General features: G+C 31.6%; 1 protein-coding gene across 1 annotated transcript; it reads left to right on the forward strand.

Moving 5' to 3' along the window:
- Positions 1-316: 316 nt before the first annotated feature.
- qin (tudor domain-containing protein qin) lies at positions 317-14,697 on the forward strand. The gene is made up of 22 exons (XM_017900217.1): positions 317-482; positions 4,391-4,518; positions 7,215-7,363; positions 7,461-7,529; positions 7,990-8,142; positions 8,786-9,065; positions 9,408-9,564; positions 9,640-9,753; positions 9,926-10,028; positions 10,359-10,528; positions 10,617-10,849; positions 11,041-11,641; positions 11,872-12,020; positions 12,146-12,504; positions 12,595-12,770; positions 12,851-12,970; positions 13,048-13,158; positions 13,331-13,807; positions 13,910-14,003; positions 14,108-14,258; positions 14,340-14,499; positions 14,581-14,697. Exons 1-22 carry the CDS (start codon positions 318-320, stop codon positions 14,695-14,697), a joined length of 4,236 nt encoding a protein of 1,411 aa, XP_017755706.1. The 5' UTR covers position 317.
- The last annotated feature ends 154 nt before the right edge of the window (positions 14,698-14,851 follow it).

The raw sequence follows: 14,851 nt of genomic DNA on the forward strand, positions 1-14,851 counted from the left end.
ATATTGGATAAGCCATTCCATGGATCAAAGTGATCAGTTTTCTGAATTTTTTAAAATTTTAGAACCAAAACACTCGGTCGATACTGAAATTTTTATAATTGAAATAAATTTCATTTTTCCGTGTTCTGAAATCAATCAGTTTAGCTAATAAACTAGACGTGTGAACTGGCGATACTAGTTGAGGATCGATGAAATTTCGCTTATATTAATTTCACTGATATTAATAGTAATATAATGCTTTTACCTTTATTTTTCAGAGATTGCAGCATTTATCGACGCAAGATCTAGGACTAAATCAAAATGTCGATAATATGGAGATGATCGTCACACAGCATTTCACCTATTTGCACGGTGTTCTTCAGAACACGGAGAGAAGGATCATTAACTCGTTGCGGGAGCATCAGAATGCCCAGGGCAAGAACATCGAAGAGATTTTAACGCAACTGAACAAACACGAGGAACGACTTCAGTCTGCACTTGTGGTAAGAATTACAAAATTTCCAACTTTTCTGTCAGTCATCGAAAAAAGAAAAATCTGCGTTCAATTTTACAAATATTTTAAACAGGAATAAGTAGTAAAAATTAACTAAATTTTTAACTCTCTGAAAATTAGTAATAAATTATCAAATTTGAAGTCTTCCTGTCTACTATTAAGAATGAAACGAACGAAGGAAATGTATGTTTAAGTATAATAGAAATATGATATATATGTGACAGATATAAGTACTAAAAAGCATAAAATTTTTTCCCGCAAGTCCTCGGTGAATTCTCAACGTCCCTTAATACGTTAAGTGGCCAGCTTGTTTTGCTTGCCGTTCCATTCAGGCCCAGACTGACAGGCCCAGCAGCGGGCGAAGTATTCACAAAACTCGGAAATACTGTACCAATTGTTATAACAGGAATGTCCAAACGTTAGGTCCGAAGATGGCGAAAAATTTAACACCAAAAGTTTGCACCTTTTGATCCTAGGTTGGACCGGTCCCTGAGGGACCGGCCGGGCCCGAACGGAAAGTCTAGCGCCGGACCCTGGGGACCGGCGTGGCACTTAACATGTTAAATAGAAGTTTCTATGCCACCTAGGTATCCCTATCTAACAAGGAGAGTGCAAGTCCTTCGGGTCACCGATTTAGTTGAAACTTTGCAGGTTTGTAGCTATCGTCATGCAGTTTTAGAAAATATATCATTATAGCGGTGACTGCTCAAAAGCTTTTGAGATATTTACGATTAAAGTATTATTACTCCCTTAATTACAGCTTTATTTTCAGTAGTTTTTAATAGGAGTTGTAGCCTGACGGTGATAGTCGAGAATTTCTATGTTCGAAGACCGGGGTTCGATTCCGGTTCATGGTTAGTAGTTTTTTTTCAATCTATTTTTTATTTTGTATTAATTTTTCGCCTATGAAAACATTATGAATAAACAATTGTAAATAAAATTTCTTAATAAAAGAATTTATTTTTTCCCTCTCTTATGCCAGTATATATTTACTACTTAATAATAAGAATATTATGCAAGAAAAACACTTTTTTATAGCAATCCTATCTACTAGTAACTAATTATTAAATTAAACATTGCATAAGAATGTTGCCTATAATTCCAACTTTGCTGCACAGCTATAAATGTTCACGAATTAATTACAAAAGCTTGGAAATTTATTAATTTTCTGCTGCCGAATTAATTTATTAAGGTGTATCATAAGCGCTTAACCAGAAGTGGTATCTAGTTCGAATAAAAATTTTACCGACTGCGATCAGCGCCATCTATGATTTGGGCTCAAAAATCGAAAAAGTAATAGGAATATAGAATAAGCAAGGAGGTCGTCGAAGGGCTGGTCACGTGGTAGACGAGGACAGAGAGGGGATAGAAAAGGATAAAATGGCTCCGGCAGTGAAAAATTATTAATTACTCAATTTCTGTAATTAATTTATGAACTTTTATAATTTCATTGCAAAGCTGGAACTTCAGGCTACATTCTTATATAATTTTCGTAAAGAATTTAACTCTAAATTGTTAGTTATTAATTTTTGTTTTATAGCGTCTATGATTTCGTAACGGCGACCATCACGATCTTCCGTGAAAATATTTAATACTAAACGAAATTAGAAGCAAAATGTGATCAAAAGTTATATGAGAAGATTCGCAAGAACATTGTTTTTCTAACGAGTGCTTAAAGTTTCATAAATTAATTGCGTTCAGGATAGTAATTAATGAAAAACCAATGGCGTCTTCGACAACAATTCAAACACTGCATAGAATAATAATTAATAATTAATTAATTAGGGACAAATTTATATGGAAAAATATATTGGAAAGTTCTTAAAGGGTCTGCCTTTACGACGCAATTATAAAAGTTCATAAATTAATCACAGATATTGAGTAATTAGTGAATTTTCCACTGAAAATATTTTCACGGAAGATCGTGATGGTCGCCGTTACGAAATCATAGACGCTATAAAACAAAAATTAATAACTAACAATTTAGAGTTAAATTCTTTACGAAAATTATATAAGAATGTAGCCTGAAGTTCCAGCTTTGCAATGAAATTATAAAAGTTCATAAATTAATTACAGAAATTGAGTAATTAATAATTTTTCACTGCCGGAGCCATTTTATCCTTTTCTATCCCCTCTCTGTCCTCGTCTACCACGTGACCAGCCCTTCGACGACCTCCTTGCTTATTCTATATTCCTATTACTTTTTCGATTTTTGAGCCCAAATCATAGATGGCGCTGATCGCAGTCGGTAAAATTTTTATTCGAACTAGATACCACTTCTGGTTAAGCGCTTATGATACACCTTAATAAATTAATTCGGCAGCAGAAAATTAATAAATTTCCAAGCTTTTGTAATTAATTCGTGAACATTTATAGCTGTGCAGCAAAGTTGGAATTATAGGCAACATTCTTATGCAATGTTTAATTTAATAATTAGTTACTAGTAGATAGGATTGCTATAAAAATGTGTTTTTCCTGCATAATATTCTTATTATTAAGTAGTAAATATATACTGGCATAAGGGAGGGAAAAAATAAATTCCTTTATTAAGAAATTTTATTTACAATTGTTTATTCACAATGTTTTCATAGGCGAAAAATTAATACAAAATAAAAAATAGATTGAAAAAAAAATACTAACCATGAACCGGAATCGAACCCCGGTCTTCGAGCATAGAAATTCTCGACTATTACCGTCAGGCTACAACTCCGATTAAAAACTACTGAAAATAAAGCTGTAATTAAGGGAGTAATAATATTTTAATCGTAAATATCTCAAAAGCTTTTGAGCAGTCACCGCTATAATGATATATTTTCTGAAACTGCATGACAATATCTACAAACCTGCAAAGTTCCAACTAAATCGGTGACCCGAAGGACTTGCACTCTCCTTGTAAGGCAGGGCTTGCTAGAAGAAAGCCTTACTATAATGAGTCCACTAGCAGGCCCAGGACGAAACGCATCCCTTCCTTTCCTTGTCATCCTTCTACCTGCTACCCTATCAATAACGACGACCACGGGGATACCACCTGGCCAACACCATAGGACACCAGCCTATCATCAGGAACCACAAGAGACAACACAGTTCGTAAAAAGCGCTCCGCTCTAGTGCATCGAATTAACTATTGTACTTAATGAACCTCTCTCTTGAAGACAAAATATTTGGAGTGGTATCTACCCCAAACCTAAATTCCATCTCCTATACGTGTATTATACATTATGATACAACGTGTACTTTATTCAATTTTCAAATTCCAATTTGCTCCAAGTATTTCCTATTTTTCAGTTTCCAATTGGTATCACGTTTTGTACATTCTATTCTCTAGGTTCAATTATATCTATGTTTTTAGGCAATGCATTATTGCATCCGCAATTTCAACTTGATTGGTATAATTATTAGGTCCACGGGGAAGTTTTGTCGCTTTTATTCATACTGTGTTTGACCTGTGCGCAATAAACGGGAATATCTGCACTCGTAATGAGATTTTCCGCGATTAGTATGGAATTTCGATTATGAGATTATGTGATTTTGAAGAAAGAAGGTGTTAAAAAATTTCCTCGCCGAACATGATCCAACAAAATATATTTTTATTACGATATATGTTACATTTACTTATAACTTTCTTTTTGACAAATTCATAGCAAAGATCTTTAGTATATTTTTGACAAATTTTCATTCACGTGCGTGATTTAAACGTGCACAAAATTCGGAAATAATTTTTGATAATAACGAAGACTATTTGTTATTTCGTATTATTAACAAAAATATTTATTACGCTTATTTTGGACAAATTTATAATGAAATATATAGGTATTAGAATGATATTAAGTTAGTATAGTAATATTATAAATGTAGTAAAATCGAGTGATCGATTGGTACCCTCGAAATCTGTTTCAGATATCCACATCCCTCACAGAAAATTTCGACAAAGTGGATATTCGACAGGTGATACGAAAATTACAGACTCTGGTCGACATCCCTTGTCATTTGATACAAAATATTGTACCAGACGAACAGGAGATCAAGTAAGCAATATTTTATTCCTTAGACATCTCGAAGAAACGACGAAGATTCTTAATGTCTTTTAAAAAGTTTATAACAAAATGAAAAATTTCGACTGGAAATAGTTCAGACCCATAAACCCGTGAAGTTCGTCAAATAATCGATTACTCGAAATATTTTTGACAATTCCTTTTGCAGTGTAATTACGATTTTTCTCAAAGATTTTTGATTCTTCGATGTTTACTTAAATATTTCTATTTCTTACACGATTTCGTTTACAACGTTCGTTGTCGTGCACTTTAAGTCGAAAAAAGACCAGAAAGAGAGAGAGAGAGAGAGAGAGAATCAGGAAAACGGAAGAATCGGTTTTTCAGTCCTTAATTAACAGTAATATCTCTGAAAATTGTTGGTACACTAGGAAGCTGGAAGCAGCTTTGGAAAGAGAACGGGTATCGTTGCCAGAGGAACACGCAAGATGCAGAAAATTGAAATTCATTTTACTTCCAAGTCTGCTTCCTCCGAATCGTACAACATCGGCCCTTTCACGGTAATTGCACCGGTTTTTGCCCAAAAAGCCAACCCCTTTAATTGTGACTATGTAGTCTGTGCTACAAATTCGTTTGTATAATAATACAAAACAAAAATACTAATTCTTGTCTAAATAGAAAATTAGATTACTCTAGATGACTCTTAAACGATTCTTAAATAATCCTCACATGGTTCTTCATCTTCACTCTACTTTTCATTTTTCATTGGTACAATGATAATTAATTAATCCTGTCTAGACAACAAAATAAGTCATTTTTAATGATTTTTAAATGGTTCTTCAAACTTCCCTCTTTTCATTTTTCATTTGAATGATAATAATTAATACTGGTCCCAGGAAAAATAAAGATACACCTAGTTCAAAAGGTAAAAATAAAAATACCCCTTAATTTTTTAAAATAAAAGTTACTTTGAATAATTTTTAAATGGTTCTCGACACGTTCACCATAATGACGGTCACTGGCGACCAGTAATTTTTTATGTTTTTTAAATGGTTGTTCAAACTTCTGTCTTTCCACTTTTCATTTGAATGATAATAATTAATACTGGTCCCAAGAAAAATAAAAATACTTCTAGTTCAAAAAGTAAAGGTAAAAATTGCTTTGAATAATTTTTAAATGGTTTTCGACACGTTCACCATAATGGCGGTCACTGGTGATCATCATTGATCTCTACGTCCAAACTTTGTTAGCCACTAACGATTAACACGTTATTATAGTATAATCAAATAACTACAATTCGTAGTATAATTCAATTTAATATCATTATTCAATATTAATTTTACGAAACATTTATCAAGATACATTTATCAGTGAACGTGTCGAATAATTTTCAAACTACCCATTGATCTTCTCCCTATTTCTCATTCCCTATCTCTCCCCGACTCCCCATTGACAATAAACAGTCACTCTAATCAGCGCTGGATAAAACGTAAAATCCTCGAAGGGAGGTGGGAAAATATGAAAATCTAGATTTCCATTCTACTTCATCGGAGTTACTTGTACCGATTATAATAATCACATCAGTGGCCGCAAATCCACTTTCGTTCACCTCGATTACCGACGCTATTGTCTCAACGACGATCGATCATGCCGGAAAGAAAATAAGAAAAAGCAGAGCTCGTTCAACGCTCGTTTCCGTTCCGTTTCCAATCGTGTCGTCATCGATCAGCGCGATATTTATCCCGATCCCGGCGTTAAGACGATCGAACAACAAAATCGGATCCCTTAACAATCTTCCCGGAACCCTCGCGCAACCCCCCCTGCGCGGAGCAACAGAGATTTTTCGGCACAGCGAAATCCCGGAAGCTTTTGATAAATCAAAATCTCCGGTGCATATTGAACGATTTATTTTCCTCGACACCGACGATGGTGCAGAGTCGGACAAATCCTCTGTCGTTTATATTCGTAAGCAGCTTACAGATGTCCAAACGGAGAGAGAATGAAGGACAGAGATGGCGAACGGAGTTAGAGGGTGGAGAGAACGGAGAGAGCACTCGAGGTGTAAGAGTAATTAATTAAAGCGAAATGTACCTACTGGTTGCGTTTTAAAGCGGCTTCGGAATATCCCTCCTCCTCCATCTCTTTTTTTTTTTTCTTCTTTCTCCTCCTTTTTTTTTTCTTTTTTTGTTTTAACCACCACGGATGAACGTCGCATTTTATTTTCTCCTCGGGTTTCGATGAACTAAAGCAAATCGCTCTCTCGGTCCTCGCCCTCGAAGCTTGTACCCGATAATTCGAATGAAATCTGGATACCTCTCTTTCTCTCTTTTCTTTTTTCCTTTTAATATCCCATTAGGTTCGTGCGTTCCAATTTGCACGAAATTCTCGTGGAACTTCCAGTTTCCAGAGAAACGCGTGCATTTCGATATTTGGGTGTTTGAACACTGCCTTAGATGGCGATCTTCAACTTCTTTAATTGGAAAGTAATCGAGTTCTATCGAACACATAGTAGCCGGAGTGATTCGGTTCAAGTTTTGGCAAATTTGGTATAAAATTTGGAAATTGAGATGCAGTCGAATTACAGACAATTTTGTTGTCTTATAGTCTCCTGTTTACCTACAGAACTGCAACGAGTTACATGATGGAAGCAGCTATATCAAACACTGTACAACTGTCGTAATTTTCCTGCAGAATTTCTAAAGTGAGACGAACTTTTTGGAACTTTTTTGCAGATACGACATCGACAACAGCATCATCGAGGCCATAGAAGAGCATTGCCACGTGCACATACCGGAAACTTCGTTCTTCAGCTTGCAACGGACAGACATGTTGCCGGACAGCTATGAGATAGAACCACTGACAGAAGAGATCACCACCTCGCGTAACGTTCATTTTTCCACATCGATCTTCCGCGTTAAGAAATAAATTATATCGTAAAATAGATAGTTGGTTGATAAAAACATCTTCATCTTCCGTAGAGCGTGTCAAGGCGGAGAAAAAGTCGGTGGCGAGACATCCCCGGAAAGACAATAATTTTCCTGCTGTTGGTAAGTTCCATTTCTTTTCTGCCGATAGATATCGCTCCCTCCAAATGCCCTTGTGCAGTGGTTGTAGTTAATCTTTGGGAATAAGTAATAAGTTGAAAATTATTCATCTTGAACTAGACTGTCGACACTGGAACTGCGAAACCAGCCAAAATAATTAATTGCAGACTTTTTATTCTTAATTGCCGAAAGGATGTTGAAAGTTGTGTATATATATATATATATACTTTTGTTATTTTTGTCAAATTATTTTAATTATTTTAATTATTTTAATTAGTATTAATTAGTAGAAGTTGGTAGTTCTAATGTTGACACTCGAATCTTTTCTTCGAATAAAAAGCTTTACCTTTTTTATCGAATTTACGTTGCCATCGTTTTACCTTCGTATGTTAAAAATGGAAGATAAATTTGATCGATTCGAAGCATTTAGCGCAATGTAACTCCTATTTCCTTTTTTTTCAAGGGTTCTCGGAAATAGTTCACGTCACTCATGTTGTGGACCCCTCTTGTTTCTATGTTCAATTGATGCAAAATCAGCACAAACTATCGAATCTTACAAAGGAACTGGCAACTCTGGCTAACACTACAGGAACAATACCAACAGAAGTCACTTTAAGTACGATTTCCATTCAAACGTTCCATTGTATCCATTTTGTTAATGGAATTTCTATTCAATTTTTAATTTAACGCTATAAATATTTATATATATATATATATATTTTCATTTTTCATTTTTATCTGATGAAATTACGTGCTTCGTTTTATCCTTTACTTGAAATACCAACTCCCAACTCCCTCTTACTCGATCCCACTTCTCGTTATGAGATTCAGTAGAGAACTGACATATTCTACGGATTATAATTCATCTACCATTGATATAATTCTTGCGTAAACAGTGGTATGATTCAGCTCCAAAGAATGAACCTATATATGGAGAAAGCAAATAAAAATTACTGGACTCTGGTTTAAATAAACATTCAATGAATATTACGTTTATGTACATGTTCGTTGTATATTGTACATTTTATATGTGAACGATAAATAATAAAAAATGAATCGTAAATTTATTTACAAAGAGACAAATGATATTTGACACATATCTTCTAATTAATCGATATTGATTATTCAAATATTCGGCTAGAGATGTAATTCCATTCGAAGGGAACAATTAAGAGGGAATCTAGTATATTTTTATAATGTAACACTATAATCGCTACGTTTCTGGATGGTCTTATATATGTAAGAATTTCTCTTCTTAGATGCATTGTACATCGCGCAATACTCGAAAGACAAAGCTTGGTATCGTGCACGTGTGATAGACAAGAAAACGGAACCAAATAGCGATGAGAAATACAGTTTGTTATTAATCGACTACGGTATGAAAGAAGAAAATGTACCTTTGATCAGAATGAGAAATATAGTGCCGCAATTTGCGATATTACCAGTAATGGGCATTAGGTGCTCGTTATTTGACATAGTACCAAATAATGGTAAATGGCACCCTGGCGCCACTCAAGCTTTTAAAAATCTAGTTTATACGTAAGTATAATTGTAGATTCACAAAGGACTTGTACATTTGGAATTGTTATATTGCAATCGAAGGTTCTTCGTGATTTCGAGATTTATTTCATTTTATTTGCTTATTATTGTACTTTGAGTCCTTTTCATTATTTTTATTTTCACTATTATATTTTTCACTTCGTTGTTGTGTCTTTATCTCTGATTATCATTTTACTCTTGCATATTTTTTCTGATTATAACAAATTAAGAATAAATTAATATATATTTAGAATTAAATCGATATACGATTCAAGTACATTGAACGTCAATCTAATGCTACGATTTTTTATTGTCATTAAAACTTAAATTAATCTGTTTTAGAAATTCTATGGTTTCGATATGTATCAAGATGATAACCGGTGACACGTATTACGTTGATCTGAACGTAATATCCTCGAAAGACTCGGGTTTAATATCCGTGAAAGATTCATTAACATATATGAAATATGCCACTTGTATTTCGCCAAATAGATTAATGGTAATTGCGATTCATTGTTCTTCAGGCATTTTAATTCTAATCCAAGACATTTTATCATGGATCTCTTGTTTGCAGAGAACGAATCCTGACTCTACAAGAAAGTACTATAAAGAACTGTTAGAGATAGACACTTACACGGATGTTCAAATTTTGTTTGTTGAATCTCCTAGTTCTATATATATTCAAAAGGTACATCTGCTATAATAGAAACTGGTTATTATTACTATTTATATAATAAGTTGTTGATACTTACTAATACTCTTTTATAACCAATACATATTTTTCTTTGATAAATATACATATAAAACTGTAAGAATAGAATGTAAGAAATGTAAAAAAATTAAATGCATGTTTGTTACAGACACACGCGAATAGATCATACTTCAACAAATTGATACACGAAATGACAGAGGATTATGAAAGAAATACACCTGCTATTGAATCTATCCTTGTGCCTTACAAAGGTAGATCATCTAAATTGTTTTTATCCAATGTTTAACACCTGAGGAGATTCAGTTTCTTTATTTAATTACACACTTAGAAATTTCATTAACATCAATTAACCATTTACAAATCTTATCAACATTAATTACACACTTACAAATAAATGAAAGTCTAGCACTAGACAAAGATGTAGGTATCAATACATATGCATTTCCCTATAAAATATGTAATCTAATTACTCTCGATAGAGAAGTCACTTTAAAAAACAATTTTTCAAATCTTTCATCATATTGTATTATCAAATATTTCATTGGTCGAAAAACTAATTACACGTGTTATCTTTTACACAGATTCACCTTGTGCTGCACGGGGAGTTGACGGACTTTGGCATAGAGGCATAATATGCGAAGTTACCGAAAATATTGTACAAGTGTTTTATGTAGACCTAGGATATACATTGATATTAAGTTACGATGCTATTAGATCCCTCAATACAAAGTACATGAGTTGTAGAACACAAGTAATTAATCTATTTTATAATTTACATACTTATATTCTTTAATACTAAAGGTAATTCTTTTTAAAGTAACTTTTAATCTATTCACTAGGCTATAAAGATTTCGTTGAAAAACATAATGCCACAATCCAACATTAAAAATCAGTGGGAACCGGAAACAACGGAATTTTTAAAAAAATTTCTAGTGAACACCAAAAACTTCAGAATTATCGCTTTCAACAAAGTTGAAAATACATACAATGTTTCTATGTTTACTCTAGATAATCAAATTAACGTCGCTGATTTCTTGGTAGAAAATGGTCTGGCATTACACATCAAATCTGGGTAAATACTTTAAACAAGTATAACGTATTTAAAACATTAATTACCACCTTTTTCAGCCCTTATTTGTTAATTATTATATTATATTACTAGTATTGACCATACAATTTTTAATTCGTTTACTAAAAAAAAGAAATTAAAAAATGCTATTGTACATTACTATATACTTATTTTTTCTTTCTTTTATTATACAGTTCCTACGATACAGAATCCCGAAACAAAAAACGCACGGTTAAAAAGAATGTTAATCCTATAGAATTATTTGATGAACTTTACAATGATCCAATAAACTTGGACAAGAAAGACAAAGGCGTAGAAGAGAGTGAAGATCCCTTCAAAATATGCGTTTTGATACACCAAGTGCAGTCTCCAGATTGCATTTACGTCTCTGACGCTACGTGTGATCAGAGTGACATACAGCAAATGATGAAGGAAATGCAAAAATTTTATAGCCAGTATTATTCCACGAAACGAGATTCTTGGAACAAGAACTCTGTCTGTGTAGTTTATTTTGAAAAGAGCAATATGTATTATCGGGGCGAAATCGTTGATATTAAGTCTACCGATAAAGTAGTCGTATTTTTGTACGACATAGGAATTGAAGAAACTATTTCGATTAATAATATACAGTCATTACATTCATCGTTTTTCAAGATACCAAGATATGTTTTTAAAATAAAACTAATTGGTATATACCCATGTGGAGGGTCCTGTACATGGCCATCGTTATCTTGCGAGAAATTACGTGAAATTATAAATAACAACCAAAACAGCAAATTCTACATATCTAAACTGGTAAGCGTTATGTCACTATTCTATTACTTATGCCAATACAAACATTATGCAAATTAAATTTGATATTTTACGTTTCATGCCGCGATAAATGTAAGTATTCGGGTAATACTTTACATTTAACTGAAATAATATTACTGGTTATTATGTATTACTAACGATCCATATGATACAAAACATCATCAAGTTATGATTATTATTTATTGTGATATATTTTGTTTACTATTTTATAGGAAGGCGAAGATGTGAAAGATTCTGCGATACCTGTTGAATTATGGATTAAACAAGTAAAAATAGATGGTCCATTAACACCGACAAGACACGAAATTAATTCCATCAGCAGAATGTTAGTCGAGAAAGGTGTAGCTTTACCCGTTAAAGAGTATGTAATAATTTAAATATACATTTTACATTTCAATCATAGTTACATATAAATATAATCATATTGCATATATAATAATTACTTTTTATTAGTAAATTAATTGACATACTCGCAAAAATATTTAGATATGCACAGAAAAGGGATAAAATTCTGGCGATTGAATTAAAACGACAATTAGTAAACAAGTTAGAAAGATTAACGAAATACAAATCGAATGTGACATGGTATAAAATCAATGACGATCACAACGATTCTACTAAAGCAAGTATCACAAAAGTGATGTCACAGAATTTGTTATATCATTCAGATTTTGATTCCGATAGTTCAAAGTATGACAGTATGGAAAAAATATTTAATAACATTCCATCACTTCCAAAATTGTCGGCTTGGCTACCAGTAAAACCAATAAAGGAAGATAAATTTATTGCAACACCGACATATTTAGATGAAAATGGTTTCTTATATATCCATTCTAAAACCCAGAGTATGTAGTTTTCAAAATAATCCTACAATTTATTAATACATTTTTAATGTATAATAATAATTATTGCTATATTTTTATTATATTCTTCAGATATGAAAAAAATACAATATATAGAAATGAAGTTAGAACAGCTGTATAATAATTATGAGCATGAATCTTTCGATAGTGTATGGATTGAAGGAGATTTATGCATTGTACAATATCATGCAAATAAAAAATGGTACCGTGGAAAAATAGTAAAAATTCGAGAAAATGATATAATTGATGTAAAAGTTCAACCATTTATTTAATTATAAAACTATATGTGTACAATACCTCACATTAATATGAAATATACTTATTATAGGTGGAATTTGTAGACTACGGCAATGTCGAAGAATGTACGACTGAAGTTTTGAAGAAGAAAGTTGCTTTGGAAAATATTCCAATTCAATGCACAAAATGTTTAATCTATGGTTTAAATCCAGTAAATATCTTAAATAATTTTCACGTATCGTCTATCAGATATTCTAAAATTATTGCATCGATTTATTTTTCTAATAGGGAAACGAGGATGGAATTTGGATAACAGAAGACCTAGATAAAATACACTGTTTACTGGTTGAACAAGAATGTGAAGTAACAATAATAGATAGGACTGAAACACATCTCATTGTAAGTAATATTTCAAGAAATAAACTTCATCAGCAAACGTAGTATAATGTCATAACATTTATAAAATAAGCAGAACGTTGTAATATTTTAAATTTAATGAAATAATTAGATTTTATTTTTAATTATCTATTAAAATCTTTTTTCCGAATTTTATATACATGTAATATTTCAGATTTCTTTGTCAATATTACCAAACAAATATTGCAATGTGAAATGTGACCTAATTGAATTTCTTGTCGATAAATGGAAGATGAATATTAAACCTAATATCGAGACTGATATATCTGAAAATAGTACATCTGTAACTAATACTTCAAATGTAATTAGAGAAAAATCAGAAATGTTTAATTCGTACGATGACGTAATAGAAGATATAATTATTAGTGGAAATTCTGTGTTACCTCTATACAAAGATGTTACAAGTGAGAATGAAAATGATACTATTGCTGATATTGAAAACCTATCGTGGTGTAAAATAAAGGACGAAATAATTACTTCAACTCCAAACATTGCTTCTAAAGAAAATCTTTCAATGAATTATAAAATTATTGATATACCAAAAAACATAAACTATATTGAAGTAGAATTATGTTGCAGTATTAGTCCTACTGAATTCTATGCCCAATTAAAAGAAAATACTCATTCTGTTGTATGTAATGAAATTATCATTATTATCTAATATAAGTAGATATTTTATTATATTATATTATTTAAAGTTTTAGAATGTAATTAACTATTTTATCGATTTTAGATTTTAAATACATATTATACGCAATATGAATTTTTGATGAATGACTTACAAGAAAATGCATGTAAACAACCATTGATTACAAATCTTATTCCTAGTAAGTACTACTCAATTATAAATAATAATTACTTCAAAAATGGAATTCAGAAAACAATTATTTATATATCTTATGAACTGAAATAATTTCAAATTTATTTACAGATATACCATGTTGCGCAAAATTTCATGATGATCTTTGGTATCGATGTCTCATAACAGAATCTGAACCTATTATAAATTCAGATGATATTGAAGTTAAACTCCTTTATATTGATTATGGGAACGACGAATATAGAAAAGTAAATTCTCAACAGTAAGTCATATTCATCTGCTTTACAATATTGATATATTATTATATTTTAATATAAAAGTGATTCTTTTATTTACATAAAAGATGTCAACTATATACTTTAAAAAAGGAATGGCTAGACATACCTGCTATAGCAATAAAATGTAAATTATGGAACATAAAGGTTGCATCTACAGCAGACTACAATAAACTACTATCTCAATTGCAAAAAATATATAATACACGTATTATAGCTACAATTAAAGTAATTAATTATTGATCAATCACATATTTATATAATATATGTGTAATAATTAATAATAAATAATAAAATTGATTGTTTTAGGAAACTGATGAAGAATTTTTTAATGTTGAGCTATATAAAGATGAAAAATGTGAAAATGTTATCTACAATACACTTATTGACGAAGGTTTATTTGAAATTAAATCAGAAAACAACTGACAGTTTGAATTATCTTTAAATGCTAATACATGTTTATTACTATGATATTTATAACAATAAATTAGTATAAAATTTGAAAAAGAAATTTTAATGTTTTACATTTACCTTTGTGATATTTTTGTTTATTCTTCTTCTTGTTCTTCTTATTATCACC

The sequence above is a fragment of the Eufriesea mexicana genome, unplaced genomic scaffold (genome assembly GCF_001483705.2).
Source record: "Eufriesea mexicana isolate 0111107269 unplaced genomic scaffold, ASM148370v2 scaffold1146, whole genome shotgun sequence".
Lineage (NCBI taxonomy): Eukaryota > Metazoa > Arthropoda > Insecta > Hymenoptera > Apidae > Eufriesea > Eufriesea mexicana.